The sequence below is a fragment of the Anopheles funestus genome, chromosome 2RL (genome assembly GCF_943734845.2).
Source record: "Anopheles funestus chromosome 2RL, idAnoFuneDA-416_04, whole genome shotgun sequence".
In the NCBI taxonomy this organism is placed as follows: Eukaryota; Metazoa; Arthropoda; class Insecta; order Diptera; family Culicidae; genus Anopheles; species Anopheles funestus.
In genome coordinates, this window is record NC_064598.1 from 32,251,415 (window position 1) to 32,267,078 (window position 15,664).

The 15,664-nt window shown below is 40.3% G+C and overlaps 2 protein-coding genes across 14 annotated transcripts in view; one reads left to right on the forward strand and one right to left on the reverse strand.

The window, feature by feature from the left end:
- Positions 1–15,664, forward strand: part of LOC125764280 (uncharacterized) — a 153,973-nt gene that overhangs the window by 55,004 nt on the left and 83,305 nt on the right. For all 13 annotated transcript variants that reach the window (XM_049428350.1, XM_049428355.1, XM_049428354.1 and 10 more), the window contains one exon: positions 9,862–9,897. The gene's annotated coding sequence lies outside the window, so the exon portion shown is untranslated. The remainder of the gene's footprint in view (positions 1–9,861; positions 9,898–15,664) is intronic.
- On the reverse strand, positions 2,578–4,895 carry LOC125765514 (uncharacterized). Its single transcript, XM_049430734.1, has 2 exons — positions 2,715–4,895; positions 2,578–2,598 (listed from the first exon to the last, which is right to left on the reverse strand). The coding sequence occupies exons 1-2, from the start codon at positions 4,893–4,895 to the stop codon at positions 2,578–2,580; spliced, it is 2,202 nt and encodes a 733-aa protein (XP_049286691.1).

A 15,664-nucleotide genomic window follows, 5' to 3' on the forward strand; every position in this document is an offset into this window, starting at 1 on the left:
CGCCCCCAGTGAGTTAACCGATTGTCTGGAACCTCCTTGACGTCTACTTCCGGAACTAATTGGAAGTTTGATCCCGTGATGAAATGGCCAGGTGTTAACACGTCGAGATCATCTGGCGAATTCGGAATGGGCGTGAGTGGTCGCGAGTTAAGGCACATTTCAACCCGCGCACATAACGTTAGAAAATCTTCATACATCACTGTGGTCGACCCTAGCTCCTTCATGAGATGTTGCTTGGCTGATTTCACCGCGGCTTCCCACAATCCGCCAAAATGAGGGGTACGCGGCGGAATAAACTTCCATACTATCTCGTTCACAGCACACCAGTCGAACAGTAGCTCGCGTGATTTGGCATCAGTTTTCAATTGTTGATACAACCGATGAAGAAGATTCGCTGCCCCTTTGAATGTTGTGCCATTATCAGAATTCAACTCTTTAACCTTTCCGCGACGTGAAATGAAACGTTGTAGCGCGGCGATAAATGCTTGTGTGGTTAAGTCGCATACTACTTCGATATGTACCGCACGCGTTGCAAAGCATATGAAAATGGCTATGTATACCTTTCGTGGTATGGTTTTCCTAGTCCCAAACTTGACAAAGAAGGGCCCGCAATAATCCACTCCGGAAATAGAGAATGGAGGCGCTGGAGTTACTCTACTGCTCGGCAAGTCACCAATTGTTTGACTGATGAAGGTAGGTTTCTTCTTAAAACACGTAACACATCGATGATAAACCGACCTAACCAGGTTTCTTGCGCCAATAATCCAAAACTTCTGCCTCAACGTAGCAAGCATGAGTTGCGGACCAGCGTGTAGTTGTCGTCTGTGACATGCTTCAACGATCATGACTGTCAATGGATGTTTTGCGGACAAGATTATAGGATTCTGAGTCGAAGGCGGAAGAGTTGCTAGATTCAGACGGCCACCAATACGAATTAGTCCATCCTTGCCGAGTATTGGTTTGATCCATCTCAGTTGCGATGATCGTGTAACAGGCTGCCCAGTAATCAGCGAATGTAATTCGTCCGGAAACATTTGTTGTTGGTGTAGTAAACATAAGTTTACTTCTGCAAATTGTACCTCAGCCGTTGACAACCACTTCCGATTGTCCTCCAAGAATTCACTAGAAAGCTGCGCTCCCTTACGATTTCTGAACTTCACCAACAGTCGACAACAGTATGCGAAGACACGAAGTAGTTTAGTATATGATGAATATTTTGCAAACAATTCATCGCAAAAGGTGCTTGCAACCGCTGCTAATGCCAACACGGCAGTGTTACGACACTCTTCTAAATTTTCAGCATCTTCTGAAGGGACGAAATGACTTTCTGGCCATTGATTTTCTGGTAGCGAGAGCCAAGATGGTCCATTCCACCATCTTTCAGCATAGAGCAGATCCTTTGGTTCTACACCTCGAGAAATATAATCTGCCGGATTATCGACTCCTGCTACATGCCTCCATTGTTTTATGTTCGTGGCGTCTAGGATTAGAGTAGTACGATTTGCCACGAACGTCTTCCATCTACACGGCGATGCGTTTAACCAATGCAGGACTGTGGTTGAATCGCTCCAGTACTTAATGTTGGTGGGGTTGAATCTAAGTGCTGTCGAAATCTTGGCTAAAAGTTGAACGCTCAACAATGCAGCACATAGTTCTAACTTAGCGATCGAATGATGAGAGTTTACCGGAGCTAACTTGGACTTTGCCGCTAGTAGACGTGTAGTGAAACCTGACTGCGAACTGACGCGTATGTAGCAACAGGAACCGTACGCACGTTCGGAAGCATCTCCAAATATGTGAAATTCACAACCTTCTAACATTTCGTTGCCAAAAATGAATCGTGGAATGTTAAGATCTTCTAACAGATGAATCGTTCGTTGGAAGGATTTCCAATCGTTTTGGAGCCTCGTTGGTAGATTCGCGTCCCAATCGATGGGTTTCTTCGTTGTCGAGTCAATTGTTGTCCAAGCCCTTTGCATTAGTAGTTTCGCCATGCATACGACAGGTCCTACAAGTCCCAAAGGATCAAATATTTTTGCAACAGATGATAACAACGTACGCTTCGTAATAGTTGATGGCAATTCGACGTTCTTTAAATTGTAACTGAACTGATCCCTTCCTGGAAACCAAACTAATCCCAAAGTAGTGATGGCGGCATCAGTTCCCAGGTAGTGACAGCGAGGCGTGGCTAAATCCTTCTCGATAATGTCATCCAGTACGCGATTCGAATTCGAAGACCATTTTCTTATCACAAAACCGTACTGCCGCAATAAGCTAGTCACGTTTTTCTGCAATGTAGCAGCAGACTCCTCATCATTAGCACCAGAGAGAAAATCATCGACATAAAAATCGTTTTTTATGGCTTCTGCTTCGATCGGGTTGGTTGCCATTTCGTTTAGTGCGATCTGCCTTAATGCTCTGGTTGCTAAAAATGGAGCACAGGCTGTTCCGTAGGTCACGGTTTTTAGCTGGTAACATCTTAACTCTTCTGCAGCTGTTGGTCGCCATACAATTCTTTGTAACGGTTGATCATCAACATGTACCATGACCTGGCGATACATTTTTTCGATATCCGCGCTAATTGCCACTCGATGCGTTCTAAAATGTAGGATCACTGAAAAAAGATCAGGCTGAACTGTTGGACCAACTTCGAGTACATCATTCAGGGAGTAGCCAGATGTAGTTTTACACGAAGCGTCAAATACTACCCTTACTTTCGTCGTTGTGCTTGACTCCTTCTGCACTGGATGATGCGGTAGATAGCAATGGGGCATGCTATCATCCACTGGTTCTGGTAACACGACCATATGTCCCAACTCTTCGTATTCTTTCAAGAACTTTCGGTATTCTTCGTACATTTTCGGGTTTCTTTGTAGTCTTCGTTCGGTGTTGAAAAATCTCTTCTCCGCTATAGACTTTGAATCGCCTAAACTTACTCTCGATGTATCCACCTTCGGCAACTTGACTACGAATTTACCTTCCTTATTGCGAGAAGTCGTTTCGGAGAAGAATTTCTCGCATGTCTCTTCGTCTGACTCGACTGATGATGAGGATGGTAGCACATCTAACTCCCAGAATCGTCGGATGGTTGTTTCTAACGTGTCCTGACTAACTGCTGCGTTTGTTGACACGTGACGATTCTGAGTTGTAGCTGAGGTCGTTCCAGCAACTGTCCATCCAAATTTAGTGTTGACAAATACAGGCTTGTTCGATCCAACACTAATTCGCTCGTTTGTGTGAATGGCCCAAAATGCTTCTCCGCCAATTACTAGATCAATCTGACCTGGTTTGTAGAAAAATGGATCGGCTAGTGATAGTCCTTCTATTCTCCATTCCTTGGTGTTTACTTCAATTGTTGGAAGTTGTGCTGTTGGAGAATCTATGACAAGGAAGTTGAGTTTTGTGCTAAACCTCTGAGTCTTCGACGACACGACTACATCCATCGCTTCATGTATGTGGTTTTCTCGTTGTCCAATTCCTACAATAGAAACGCTAGCATGACGTTTGCGATTACTAAGACGATTTGCTAGAGCCGTTGAGATAAAGTTGGACATCGATCCAGAGTCTAACAGCGCTCTTGCATCAAACGATCTGCCATTGTCATCCACAACCTGCACTAATGCTGTTTGTAATAGGACGGTCGTCTTTCCCGATGCGGCAGTAGTTGCGGCTACAATGTTGTCTGATGTTGGATTCTGCATCGCTGTGTCTACATGTAACAATGTGTGATGTCGTTGATGACACTTGTGGCATTTGAATTTCGACATACATCGCTGGGCGATGTGTCCAATTCGGAAACAGTTCCGGCATAGCTTATTCGATGTGATGACTTCCTCTCGTTGTGCCACTTGCATGCCCTTAAACGATTCACACTGATGCAAATAGTGTGGTTGTGAACAAGCATAACACCGTATCACGGGAGTTGGTGCCATGCTTACACATGCGATGCCTCTTTGCTGTTTCGTGCTGGTTAGTTTACTCGAACTTGGTTTTTGTGCTTCTGTTGATGCTTGAGCTGTAGCACTAAGAATTCTCAATCGACCTTGAAGAAATTCTTGCAGCTTGACATACACGTCTTCCTTGTCCTTGCTGGTATACTCCTCCCAAGCCAACAAGGTTTTACCATCTAACTTATAAAAAAGTAGATTGCACAACGGTGTATCCCAATGAACTAAAGCCTCACTTAACGCACTCATTCCTTGAGTTAGTCGAGTAAATTCGTCAGACACTCGTCGAAGCTCTTCAATCGTATCATTCTTCATCGGTGGGATAGAAAACAGCGCCCTGAAATATTCACGCTTAAGGATCCTTTTGTTATCATATCGATCTAGCAGTGCCTTCCACGTGATGCTGTAACCATCTGCCGTAAGCTGCACATGCTGGAATCGTTTCGCCACTTCACCCTTCAGCACTGATAGCAGGTACTGCAGTTTCACAACATCAGGCATGTCTTCAGCCTTGTCAATCATTGACACAAATCGGTCCTTGAAGCTGATCCAATCTGTGGTGTTACCATCGAATGTTGGTAAATCCAACTTAGGCAGTCGCACGTTTGCCACATGTTTAATCTTTCCCGGCTCTACTTCATCCGGAGCAGGCAGAGCACATGGTCGATTTGAGGTTAGGAATCCCTTGGCTTCGCAATACTTATTGTAGAACTCATTGCGCTGGTTGAACAAATCGGCCAGCTGCTCTTCATCTTCCTCAAGGGACTCTAGTTTGGACTGGGCCGCTTCAAACGCCTTCCAGATCGACTCCAAATTCGCTAACCTCTCTACCACTTGGTTGCTTTTAACTTCCGTAAAACCAACCATGAATTCTTCTGTGGCTCTCATCTGAGCACGGGCACGAAGAGTCGCAATCTTCGCTTGGGTCTTCTTGGTTTCAGTGGCCATTTCAATGCGTCAGCGAATAGTAACGATTTTCTACAATACAGACTGTATTAGAAGGATAAAAAATCACTTCACTTACGACACGCGTGATTGAGGTTAAACCTCGATACACCCAAATTAGCAGTCTGTGTGTCCAGAAATCCGGTTCGAAGGACCAAATGTTGACGCAGGATACTGCTTCGGATTTTCTGGTATTTCTAATTTGCTAAAAAACAGCAAATACTGCTTCCTTTGTGCCGTTGTACTGTAGATTTTATTTTCACGTGTTCTCTTCGCTTGTTGTAATGTGTAACTGTGTAATTGTGTAATTGTGTAATTGTCAAAAAAATATATCTTTCCCACTTAACATTTTGATATTTTGCTTACGTTCTTAGTTGACACAAGTATTATGCAACAAGTTGCATAACACTTGTATCGCGACTTGTCTTGCTCTAACACTACTTTTTTTTCTACCGGATCATTCTTAGGGAAATCGTAAAAGAATACTTTACTGTTTCCTCACATTTCTAAAAAAAGAAAAAAAATAATTTTTCAATGTTATGTTTAGTTTTCGAAGTTCACGACACATTTAAAGCGATTTACATCACAAGAAATTCAATTTATCAATTGCTTCTTAAGAACGGCCGGGCCGTTTTAGCTGAATAAAAAAAAGAACGGTCACAGGCGATATGAAAACTTATTTTTACCAAGTAACCGGATAGTCCTTGCTACAGTGGGACGGTCCAGATGGGATTTTACTGCCGGTCCTGTCGTGTGGAATCGGTGTCGATTCTATCCTCTATTTGATACACGTACATGCTAATTACAAATATTAAATATTACCAACATTTATCAATATTTTACTATCTCGTACCAAGTATGAAGCTGAAGCAAGTGATACAAAAATACTAAAATTAAAAAAAATATTTAAATTTAGCTTCGACACCTTAAGAGTTTTTTTGCTCACGACCATTTAACTTTGTAATAAATCTTTAAAAAAAAATAGCTAGTTAATTAAGTATTAGTTAATTCTGCTGTTTTTTTTATCTGGATCTGGATAGTTTTTTATAGTCTAGTCTGGTTTTTTTTACATATCTGGATAGTCAGTCCTTGCTACGGCGGAACGGTCCGGATGGGATTTGATACCCAGTCCCGTCGTGTGGAACTGGCGCTGTTTTGCACATACATCACCGGGCCGCCCCAGATAAAAAATTAATGAATTAACAATCTCAATTATAAAAGATTTACAAATTACTTTTATTTTGGACATAATTTTAAACAGTTATACGAATGAAAATTAAAACATATTTTTCCTAGGATGCCTTATGTTACATGAAGTATTTTTCGACCTTACGAAAAGGAAATCAGGCTTTAAAATATATGTTAACAATTGAATACCATTTTCATATCATGTTATAGGTACTAGGTTGCAACCATAATATTATCTTGATTTATCAATCTTTTGTTAAATTTATACGGGTTTGTTTTGTTGTTTTTTTTCATGTGTTTCTTGTCTCTTATTTTTTTTAAATGAAAATGCGAAGTGAGTTGGAATAATTGTGACCATTCCTTTGGAGGATTAATTCCATCTGAACGGTCTGTTTTGTTGTGCTTTTCTAAAGGTAATTGTAATGACCCATTAAATAACATTTACCTTTACCGTGATTGGTAGTATTAGTTTGCTTGTTTCGAATCTGACTGGGTAAGAAAATATTTACACTACGGCGTCCACCTACCTTCAGGTTACGTAGCTTTAATAGAGCACCGATTCAGGGTGGATATATCCGCCCTATTTCAGCTATCCACCACCATTGTTCACCATCCTTGGGCAGGGGGTGAAGGAAGAGTAAAAAAAGTGGTATTTTTCCTGCCGCCACACGCCATTTCCACCTCGCCGTACCGAGGTATCGCTGTCGATCGTATCGCTTGCGTGATTGATTGATAGTTTCACCTGGCAGTTAGGGAATGTTGCTTTGCGTGGAAATTTCTCCTCATAAAGCACCCGGCCACGTAATGAATAGGGAAAGGTGAAGGAATCATGATCGGGCGCCACAGTGAATGTAGGTTAAGTGATAATCCTGTTTTCCTAGGTGGGTCGTGCGATAATATATCTATCGATAAGCTATCTTGTAAGAAGCTCGTTCCGCTGGGTATGTGTAACTGTGTTTTTTACTAAGATCTAGAGCAAGCAATTATTGCTGAATTAAGTACACCGATTATAAGGTCTGGTAACGTGAATTATTTTAAAAAAACCCGCTGTTTGTAAATTCATCTGTCGCGTTAATTCTTACAAAATCAGTAATGTGTTTTCTTAAAATTGCCAGTCCGTTTTTCGTACCTCATTTTAATGCCGCACAGTTTCTCCTTTGTCTGTTGACACAAAGGAAAGCGTTTCTGAAAAACTCGAAAATTAAGTCACCACAGTTACGGTTCACTGGGAAATTCTTCATGCGTTTCAGCTTGTGCTTCGGTGCGCACGAACCGTGTGGCACAAATATTCACAAAATGTGCCTTCATTCTGTTAAGATATGGGCTGGGATGCCTCTTTTTTCCTTCACTGTACATCGAGGCAACACTCCACAGTCGTCGTTTCCGGTTGGTTTACGTCTCGTTTCAGTGACTGTTTTATGGTTAACTAGCGCACGGATTGCGCGGATAAAGGATGCTCGTCTGCAAACGGAATGATGCGACGTGATAGTCGCGAATTGTACGACTTCGTGGCATTTCACATCTCGTGCAACGCAACAACCCGCGCGCAATCCTCGGAAGTTTTGTTGCCGCGGTTAGAGGGGAACCATTTTGGTTCGGTATTTTATGTGCAATGTTTTTTTTTTATTTTGGTGAAACATTGCTGGTTAGCTTGTTTTTTTGTTTCGTTTTTCCTTTGCGGTTTCTAGGAATGTTTTTTTGTGAGTTTGTGATTTTAATCATCTGTTACGGGGTTTTTGGGTGAGGATTTTGCTTCAGATAAATTCCCTCTCTGTGTAGAGGTAGTTTGGTTTCTTTTAAGCAAATCTTATTACGTTTTAACGCTCTGATTAGCTTTGATATAATTTTTGGCGTAAAATCGTTTCGTGTTTAAAAGGTTTCATAATTTTGAAACCTGCTGCTTATAAGCGTGGACTTTTTGATGAACGAATCAAACGAAATAAGAAGATAAAATATATTTTTGCTGTTGTATCTTTTTCTACGCAATATAGGGGTCTATGATACATTAAGTTAGAAAGCTTAAATTATTAGCAAGTATCTGTCAAAACATCGAGCAGAATCGAGCGAGGAATTGCTAACAGGTCATATCATATCATCATATCATATCATATCATCATTCAAGGAGTCCTCAAGGACATAGTATTTTGACGTAAAGAATGACATTCGGTTTCAGTTTTGTTGAACTGCGTTTTTTTGCAGCTTGCAGGTGAAATTACAGCTTTGAAAAATAGTTTTGATTTCAGCTATTTTTTTTAATCTGCTCAAATGCTTATTACAAAGATGATAAATTATAACTATACATAAAAAATGACTACATAGAGTGTGTTTGTATATCGATGCAAATAGTGTGTAAGGTAGTAACAAGATTATATGGGATGAAACAATTTATTTATCTAAAAAAAAAGTTTTGCACAACCAAGTAACAAGCCATAATAAACTCATAGCAATGAATTGTCATAACACAAGTAAAATTTTGCTTTGCTTTTTTATAAAAAGCTTAAAATAAGTAAACTTAATTGTCTTTATTTTCACATTTGTCGAGCAGCTGATCGAAACTTAGGAAAATTTTCTAATCAGAAATGAACGGGCTTATTTTGCTGCGCTGTTTGTTTGGAAAGCTTTTAGCAAATAAGCCTTCAAAACATCAAAGTCCATATAAAAAAAACTAGTGAAATGTATCATAGACCCAATAGTTGAAACAATTCCACTGTTAAGGTTACGAAATCGTAACAGCTTTAGACTGTTTTCCCCAATTCTTATTATCTATAAGCAATATTCTATTGGTTCATAAGCGTCTAACCTTCGCACGGTTTGTATGTACATTTATCTGAAGGGAAAAAAAGGTGACTAAAGTCAACAAATAAACACGCCCTACCACATCGATGGCAATGGGCAAACACTTCAAAACCCATCAAGTGGATGGCCCAGTATAAACGATGCACGCGTTCCATTTCGATCGGACCCGAACGGAACGGATGCTACACGTGTAGGCGAGTGGTTTATGGTGGTGTTTTATAGCCTTCACTACAAGGTGGCATTATTTTAATCAACTTCCTTTGGCCCAACGCACCAACAATATGTGCGAGATGGAGGTCATCGGGCAGAGGGTATTGGGGAGGTGTGGTGATAATGTTTTTGTTGCTAGCTTTTGTTTCATTTTCTGTTTTTAACACTGGGGGCCATCAAGGCTAAAGGTGCCATCGATAATATGTTTTAAATACCGGAAGTGATGATGATGGGCGGGGGTTGCCGTATGGAACTGGGAAGAAAACATACCGAATTGGGTCGAAGCCGAATTGGTTTAGTATTTGGGTGACATTCGGTGTACTTAAAATTATTCTCAGGTTTTTAATGCCGATACAACCATTATTGAGGTTGTAAGTACGTTAAAATTTTGACCCATATTGGTTTTGTTTTTAAATCGATGGCTTGCCTCGCCATCATGCCAGTCTTAAAAACATTTAATTTTTGTAAGTTCGGAAGTTATTCCGTGAAAATATCCTTGTACTACATTAGAAGATAACCAGAAGGAATCATGCATTTATCTATCTGGGTATGATTTTGTGGTACATTTGGGTCAAGAACATAATGTGAGGTGATTTTTTTTTAAATACTAAATTCAAATTTGCTATTATGGAGTTTTACATTATATTTTTGTTGTAATAATTTTGTTTCCGTCACTTTGAACATATCAAACTCTTTAATATTAAATCATTTACAAATGCTAGAGTAAGCAAGTTAAACCCAATACTGACTTTATACTTTCTTTTCTACCTTTCAGTGTAATACAGCAGATGCCAGGATTTCGACCTGTCAGGTAATTAAATTCATTCTAATTCCGTTACTTGATTGGACCGGTGTGGGTGCGTGGTATGATTTTGGTAGCGCATATCTCGCGGTTTGGCGTGTGAAGAAGGTGTAATCCGTAATCGGCTCAGGCACAGGATGATAGCATTAGCGAAACACTCCTTCTCGGTGGTTGTGGTTTGGCAGTCAACAGTGACGATAGCTTGTTGGTGTGCACTCGTGTATGTGTGTATAGTGTTTGAAATCGCGGTTAACCAAGAATTGCGTACCTCGGTACTTGGCTTAGGTTAATCCAACGACTGAGCAGCGAGAAGCTATGGTTTCGAACCGGTATTGATAATTTCTGGTAAAGGTATGTTTGGTGTACGGAGTGCAGTGATAACACCACCTGTAACGTACATTTAGCACCTCAGGAGAGACTATCGAAAGTGTCAATAGACGAAAATTGTGCTACAAATATTGTGGATGAATCTTCACATATGCTCTCTTTACTTTTCAAATATCTCAACCTTCTCAACAAAATGGTATTCGCTCCCCAAAAATTTCAACAACCTCAAAAATTCATTATTCATTGCGCCTCCGAGTTATAAGTCAAATTTAGAATTGATTTTTTATGCTTAAAAATACATCATTTTAGGTTAAGTATGTTTATGTTTGTTCATGTATCGGCTGCTTAAGTATCGGGTGGTAGTGCTGCTGGTCTCTACACGATAGGAGCGGGTATCAAATCCGCAGGACTGATTACTCGCTACAGGAAAATACCTAAAAGTTAAGGAAAGCAAAGACCTATTGAGGTTGTAGCTTCACAAAAAAATATACTCAACTTTATAATAATGACTGTAAGGCAGTGCATTGGAGACTTTGTGCGATATTGCATTTAAGTGCATATGATAAGCGGTGCTGGTCCACATAACAGGACCGGGTTCAAATCCCTTCCGGACCGTTCCCCCGTAGCAAGGACTGTCCGGCTACGTGGTAAAAATAAGTCTAGTAAGCCAGAAATGGCCGGCGTGACTTGTAAGGTCGTTTAAAGCCAAGAAGAGAGAGAGAGAGAGTTTTTTTTCAATCTCAAAGCTTTATCATTTTCCAGCAGCCATTTGGTATATGTGGTAGCCGAACAGGTCTTACCCCGGAGACGCCGGCGTAAGGGGTAAGAATCAGTCTTAAGGCAAGACCCCTAGTGTCATCTCCTATTCGTATTCTTACTAGAGTTGGGTCCAAAGAACGGTAACTGTGCAGTTCGTTCAGTTCAATCAAATGATCGAACGAACTTCGTTCATCAACAACTGTGAATACAGGTCGAGCGAACAGCGCGTCCAATTTAGATCGCAATCTAGAACGACAGGTTGAACGAATAGTACGTCCAACATCTCGAGCGAACTGGAACGATAGGTCGAACGAATAGCACAATTCCATATCGATAAAATGAACGGGAGAGACTCGCTCGTAGTTACAGTTACGGTAAATTGAGCAAGCAGACGGACAACACAATTTTTGTTCTGATTGATACAAGTAACGGATTTTAGAATGTTCGTGTCTTACATGTTATCTATTTTTGTTGTAAATGTAATACACAGTTTTAGATGATAGTCTAGGATTTAAGAATAAATAAATGTAAAAATATAATAATTAGTGGTGATATCGTTTTCGTTACCTTTGAAAATGAACGTAAAACCTTTACCGGTCGTTCAGTTCTTCAAAATGAACAAAGCAGCTTGCTCAAGTTCACATGAAAGTAGGAACTTTACCAACTCTAATTCTTACCTCCGTGCGCAGAACTGACTCTCCTGATTTGTGTATTAGAAGTTAAGGAATGCCAGAAATGGAAAGAAGAAATTAAGAGAAAATGAAGAATATTTATGAACAATGCTTTGCTATAGAGAGCAAGTATACGCCATGTTAAATTCACAATCTCTAGTTTGTTAGGAAACCTAAACATATTGATTGCATACTTTTAGGCGCATTTAAAAGTAGTCTATATTTGTCTATACAGTGTACAGTCTCTCTCTGTCTCTCTCTCTCTCTCTCTCTCTCTCTCTCTCTCTCTCTCTCTCTCTCTCTCTCTCTTATTGACTTAACGACCATGCCTTTAGGTCATGCCGCCATTTCTGGCTTACTAGACTTATTTTACCTCGTAACCGGATAGCCAGTCCTTGCTACGGATGGACGGTCCAGGTGGAATTTGATTTGGCAGTATAAGTATGAGTGTTTATTAACAAATTGCAAACATTCTTTATTTATTTTAAGAACAAATAATGCAACGTCAGCACCATTCAACACATCACATAATTTACATAAGCAAAAAACATCAAATAATGTCCATCGGTAGCATACACCGTACCGATTAGACTGTCGTTAAACACTTCATGAAAGACAGCGTAACAGACAAACTATTTAGGCAGTAGCATGTAAAGATCGTCCACTGCTGATGCACTTCAAACAGGGCGCGAGAACTCTCTACCGGAGCCAGAGCGTGTCGTGTGCAATTATTTTATTTCACAACCATGTTGTGCAATCCGCTCGCCAGGCCGGCGACCGTTACTTGTTGTTCAAGATAATTGTTTGCCGTTACTGTATGTTTACTGGGAAATAAGAAAACCAACTACACCTATCCACCGTATCGTCCGTTTAAGTCCCAAAGCAGTCATAAAGCAGTATGAACTGGAATGTCTGCTGCTGGCACTTGATAAATGAATAGAGGGAAGAAAAGGCGTAGGGTTTTTTTCTTCTTCTTGAGGAAAAGCTTTTATTTCCAATGTGTCGAAAAATGGGGTAGAAAATGTGTTTTACGAAAGCACACGGCATCGAATCGATTAGCATGTTGGGGTTAATTTATAAAACTTTGACCATGATCGAAAGACTCGCCCCGTGATATGTGCTAACGGGTAACGGGCTACTCGTGCAAGTAAACCATTACCGAAGGGCTTCAGTGTTCAGTGGAAACTTTCAGCAATGCGATGCCCGGGTATGTTGGGTAATGCGGGTGAGTAGTTATATTGGAACAGCTGGCAGCTTTGGGAGGATTGTTTGTTCTATCGTCCGTCACTATGTGACATGCTTGCGTGCTTTTTTTTCTCCATCTGTCCAACAAGAAAAGCTTCCCTTGCTGAACAAACGATGGCTGGGGGATGGTGGGATTGTTTGAACATACCATAGTGCCGATGGCGATTGAGCCATCGTGTAAAGTTTGTTCTGACGCTGTGCATGTAGAAACAGGTGACTAGAAAAATGTTGCAAAATCTTAGTTTTATTTTTGCAATAAATTTGCGGTAGCTCGATATCGATCGAATCAAAATGTGTAAGTAATGTAAGAGAAAAAGCTATAATAGTTTTATAAGTATTAAAATAGTTTTACAAGAGAAAATTCAATTATTGAGTATATATGTATGTATAACAAGGAGAGTTGTTTACTCAACGATTGTCATTACTACTACGTAGTACATTGAAATAAATATAAAGGTTTCTAGACTACGTAGTTACGAAATTGAAGCGTACAGTAAAGTGACTCCAGATGTGAGCCGCGAGGACATGACAGCAGCAACTTTTTTCATATTTTCTCTCAAATTCCCAAAAAGCGTATCAAATCCAAAGCGTCCGTTGCCTATTGAGGATTTTCTCAAATTTTGTCTTTCAAACTATCACCCTGGGTGGCCATACTGATGCTCATTTCGTCAGCAACTATAAATAGTGTGTGTAGGGTACGGCCTACACCGGGAAATTTCGGATATGTGAAGGAAAAGGACGAAGGAATAAGATTGGTCGTTGGACAGTGCCGAACAGACCGAACCTAGGGGAGAAGGGAAGGAAGGAAACGACAACAAGCTAAGAACTTAATTCACCGGAGAACGTGTGGAGTGTCTGCAGCTCGCTACTCGCCAAGGACTCACTATAGATTCACACACTACGCTCCAATTTTTGCTGTTGAACTCGGTTTTATTTCGCAACTTTCGATGACCACCCCATGAGCTGCGTTGCTTCGTTAGCGATGTACAGAGCCTTTCGCCTTTTTCCATTTTCCCCAATTAACCAAAAATTTTGTCGCGCGGATTGCCTATCGACGAGGCGCATTTTCAAACCGGAACAGTGTTTGACGAATGTTATTTAGGATAGAAGGATACAAATATAAATTAAAATTTTATTAGTTAAAGAAACGAAATTCAGGCACTTAACTCCAGTTAAACTATTGAGTTGTGAAATAAAGATTTTACACAACTTGTGTCACATACTGCCATACTGGTCAAAGTGATTGCTTAAAAATTATCTAAAAATTTCCTCAAAAGGGAAATTGTTCAAAATTACTCTTCACGTGTTTAAAACAACGGTTTTCGGCATTGCAATTCGGATGCTTTCATTGTACACTTTTGGAAGCTTTTTGCAGTGCACAACCCAATTTTTCGTTAAATCTCTAAAGCGAGAGATTTCCTTTTAGTTCCATTTATGTTAGCAACGCTGAAGTGAAAACTGTGACAGACGGACAAAATGAAACTTTGCCAATGTCGACCTTGTCTCTCCTCTGTGTTTTTTTTTCGATTAGAAATAGAAGGTTTTGGAAATTCAATGAAAAACCTCCCAACCAGATTGCTGTTTGTTGGTTTGGAGCATCCTATCACTGACACGCGGTGGTGAACTTCTGTTATTGACTTATGGGGATGCGAACGCTAAATCCCACACTACTCTTTTCCAGCACAGATGCCGAAGTTTGTGGCCCTCACGTTCGATATGCTACATCTATTTGTCAGTCGCGCGAACTTACTGCGAACGAATTTGTTAGAAAATTTTCTTCAATTCCCGAAGTTTCTTGATCTCGCTGTAACTTTCCTTGCTTGCGCACGAGATTTAGCGTGGTGGCTCTGGAAAGTGCAAACATATCCCGATGCTTTCACAACACCCCCAGCACGTCACTGAAGCTGTTTGCTTTTCCGCAAGGAGGCGCAACGACACTACAGGTTGCCGTAGATTGATGGAAGGATGTTTGGATCAAGAAAGTGAGTTGTAATCAATTTTATTCATCAATTTCTTCGCACATTCCGTATAGCACGCTTGCCAGCTTATTTGACGGCGAATGATATTTTTGCTTGCGCGGCTTTAAAAGCTGCCACTTGTTTTGTGGAAAGCGTTTCAAGCTGATGCGGAAGCGGGGAAAGTGTATCGATGCGGAGTTGCTCGGCAGGCGAGTAAGATGTTTGAGGTAATGTTTTATTCAAATCACTTCACATTTTGACGGATGTAGGCATACATGTTAGACGTTTTGTCAAACATCGTGATGAATGTAATTGCATGTATTGGTGGTACACCTATTTGCTGACTTAATTTAAATTTTCTTCCTGTGCACTCTACCTGTGCTCGGGAAGTATATCAATCATATATTGCATTACTTATCTTGAATCTTAAATCGTGGTGAGGAATTGTCTAACGATACATGTGGCATAATGTTATTGGACAGGCAATACCTGCATTAAGTAAATTGTCCACGCTAATTGTATGTAGTGAAAATTATAGAAAAAAACTACAAATATCAATAGAATCTAATTTCATTCGTGTCTAAAGTGAAGCGATAACAAAGTTTTTTTGTATTGCATCAGCTGGTACAAAATGTTGCCTCTAATTATGTACACTTGTGGTACACACGATAATAGCATGATTGTACGAGAAAAGAATACATTAAGGGTCATAAAGGGATAAAACTTCTCTTTCAAATCGTGCACAGTTCATCAGCGTGATCAATTTTCGATAAACTTCAGCTAATGTAGTCTCATTCATTTTGGGTATATTATCGA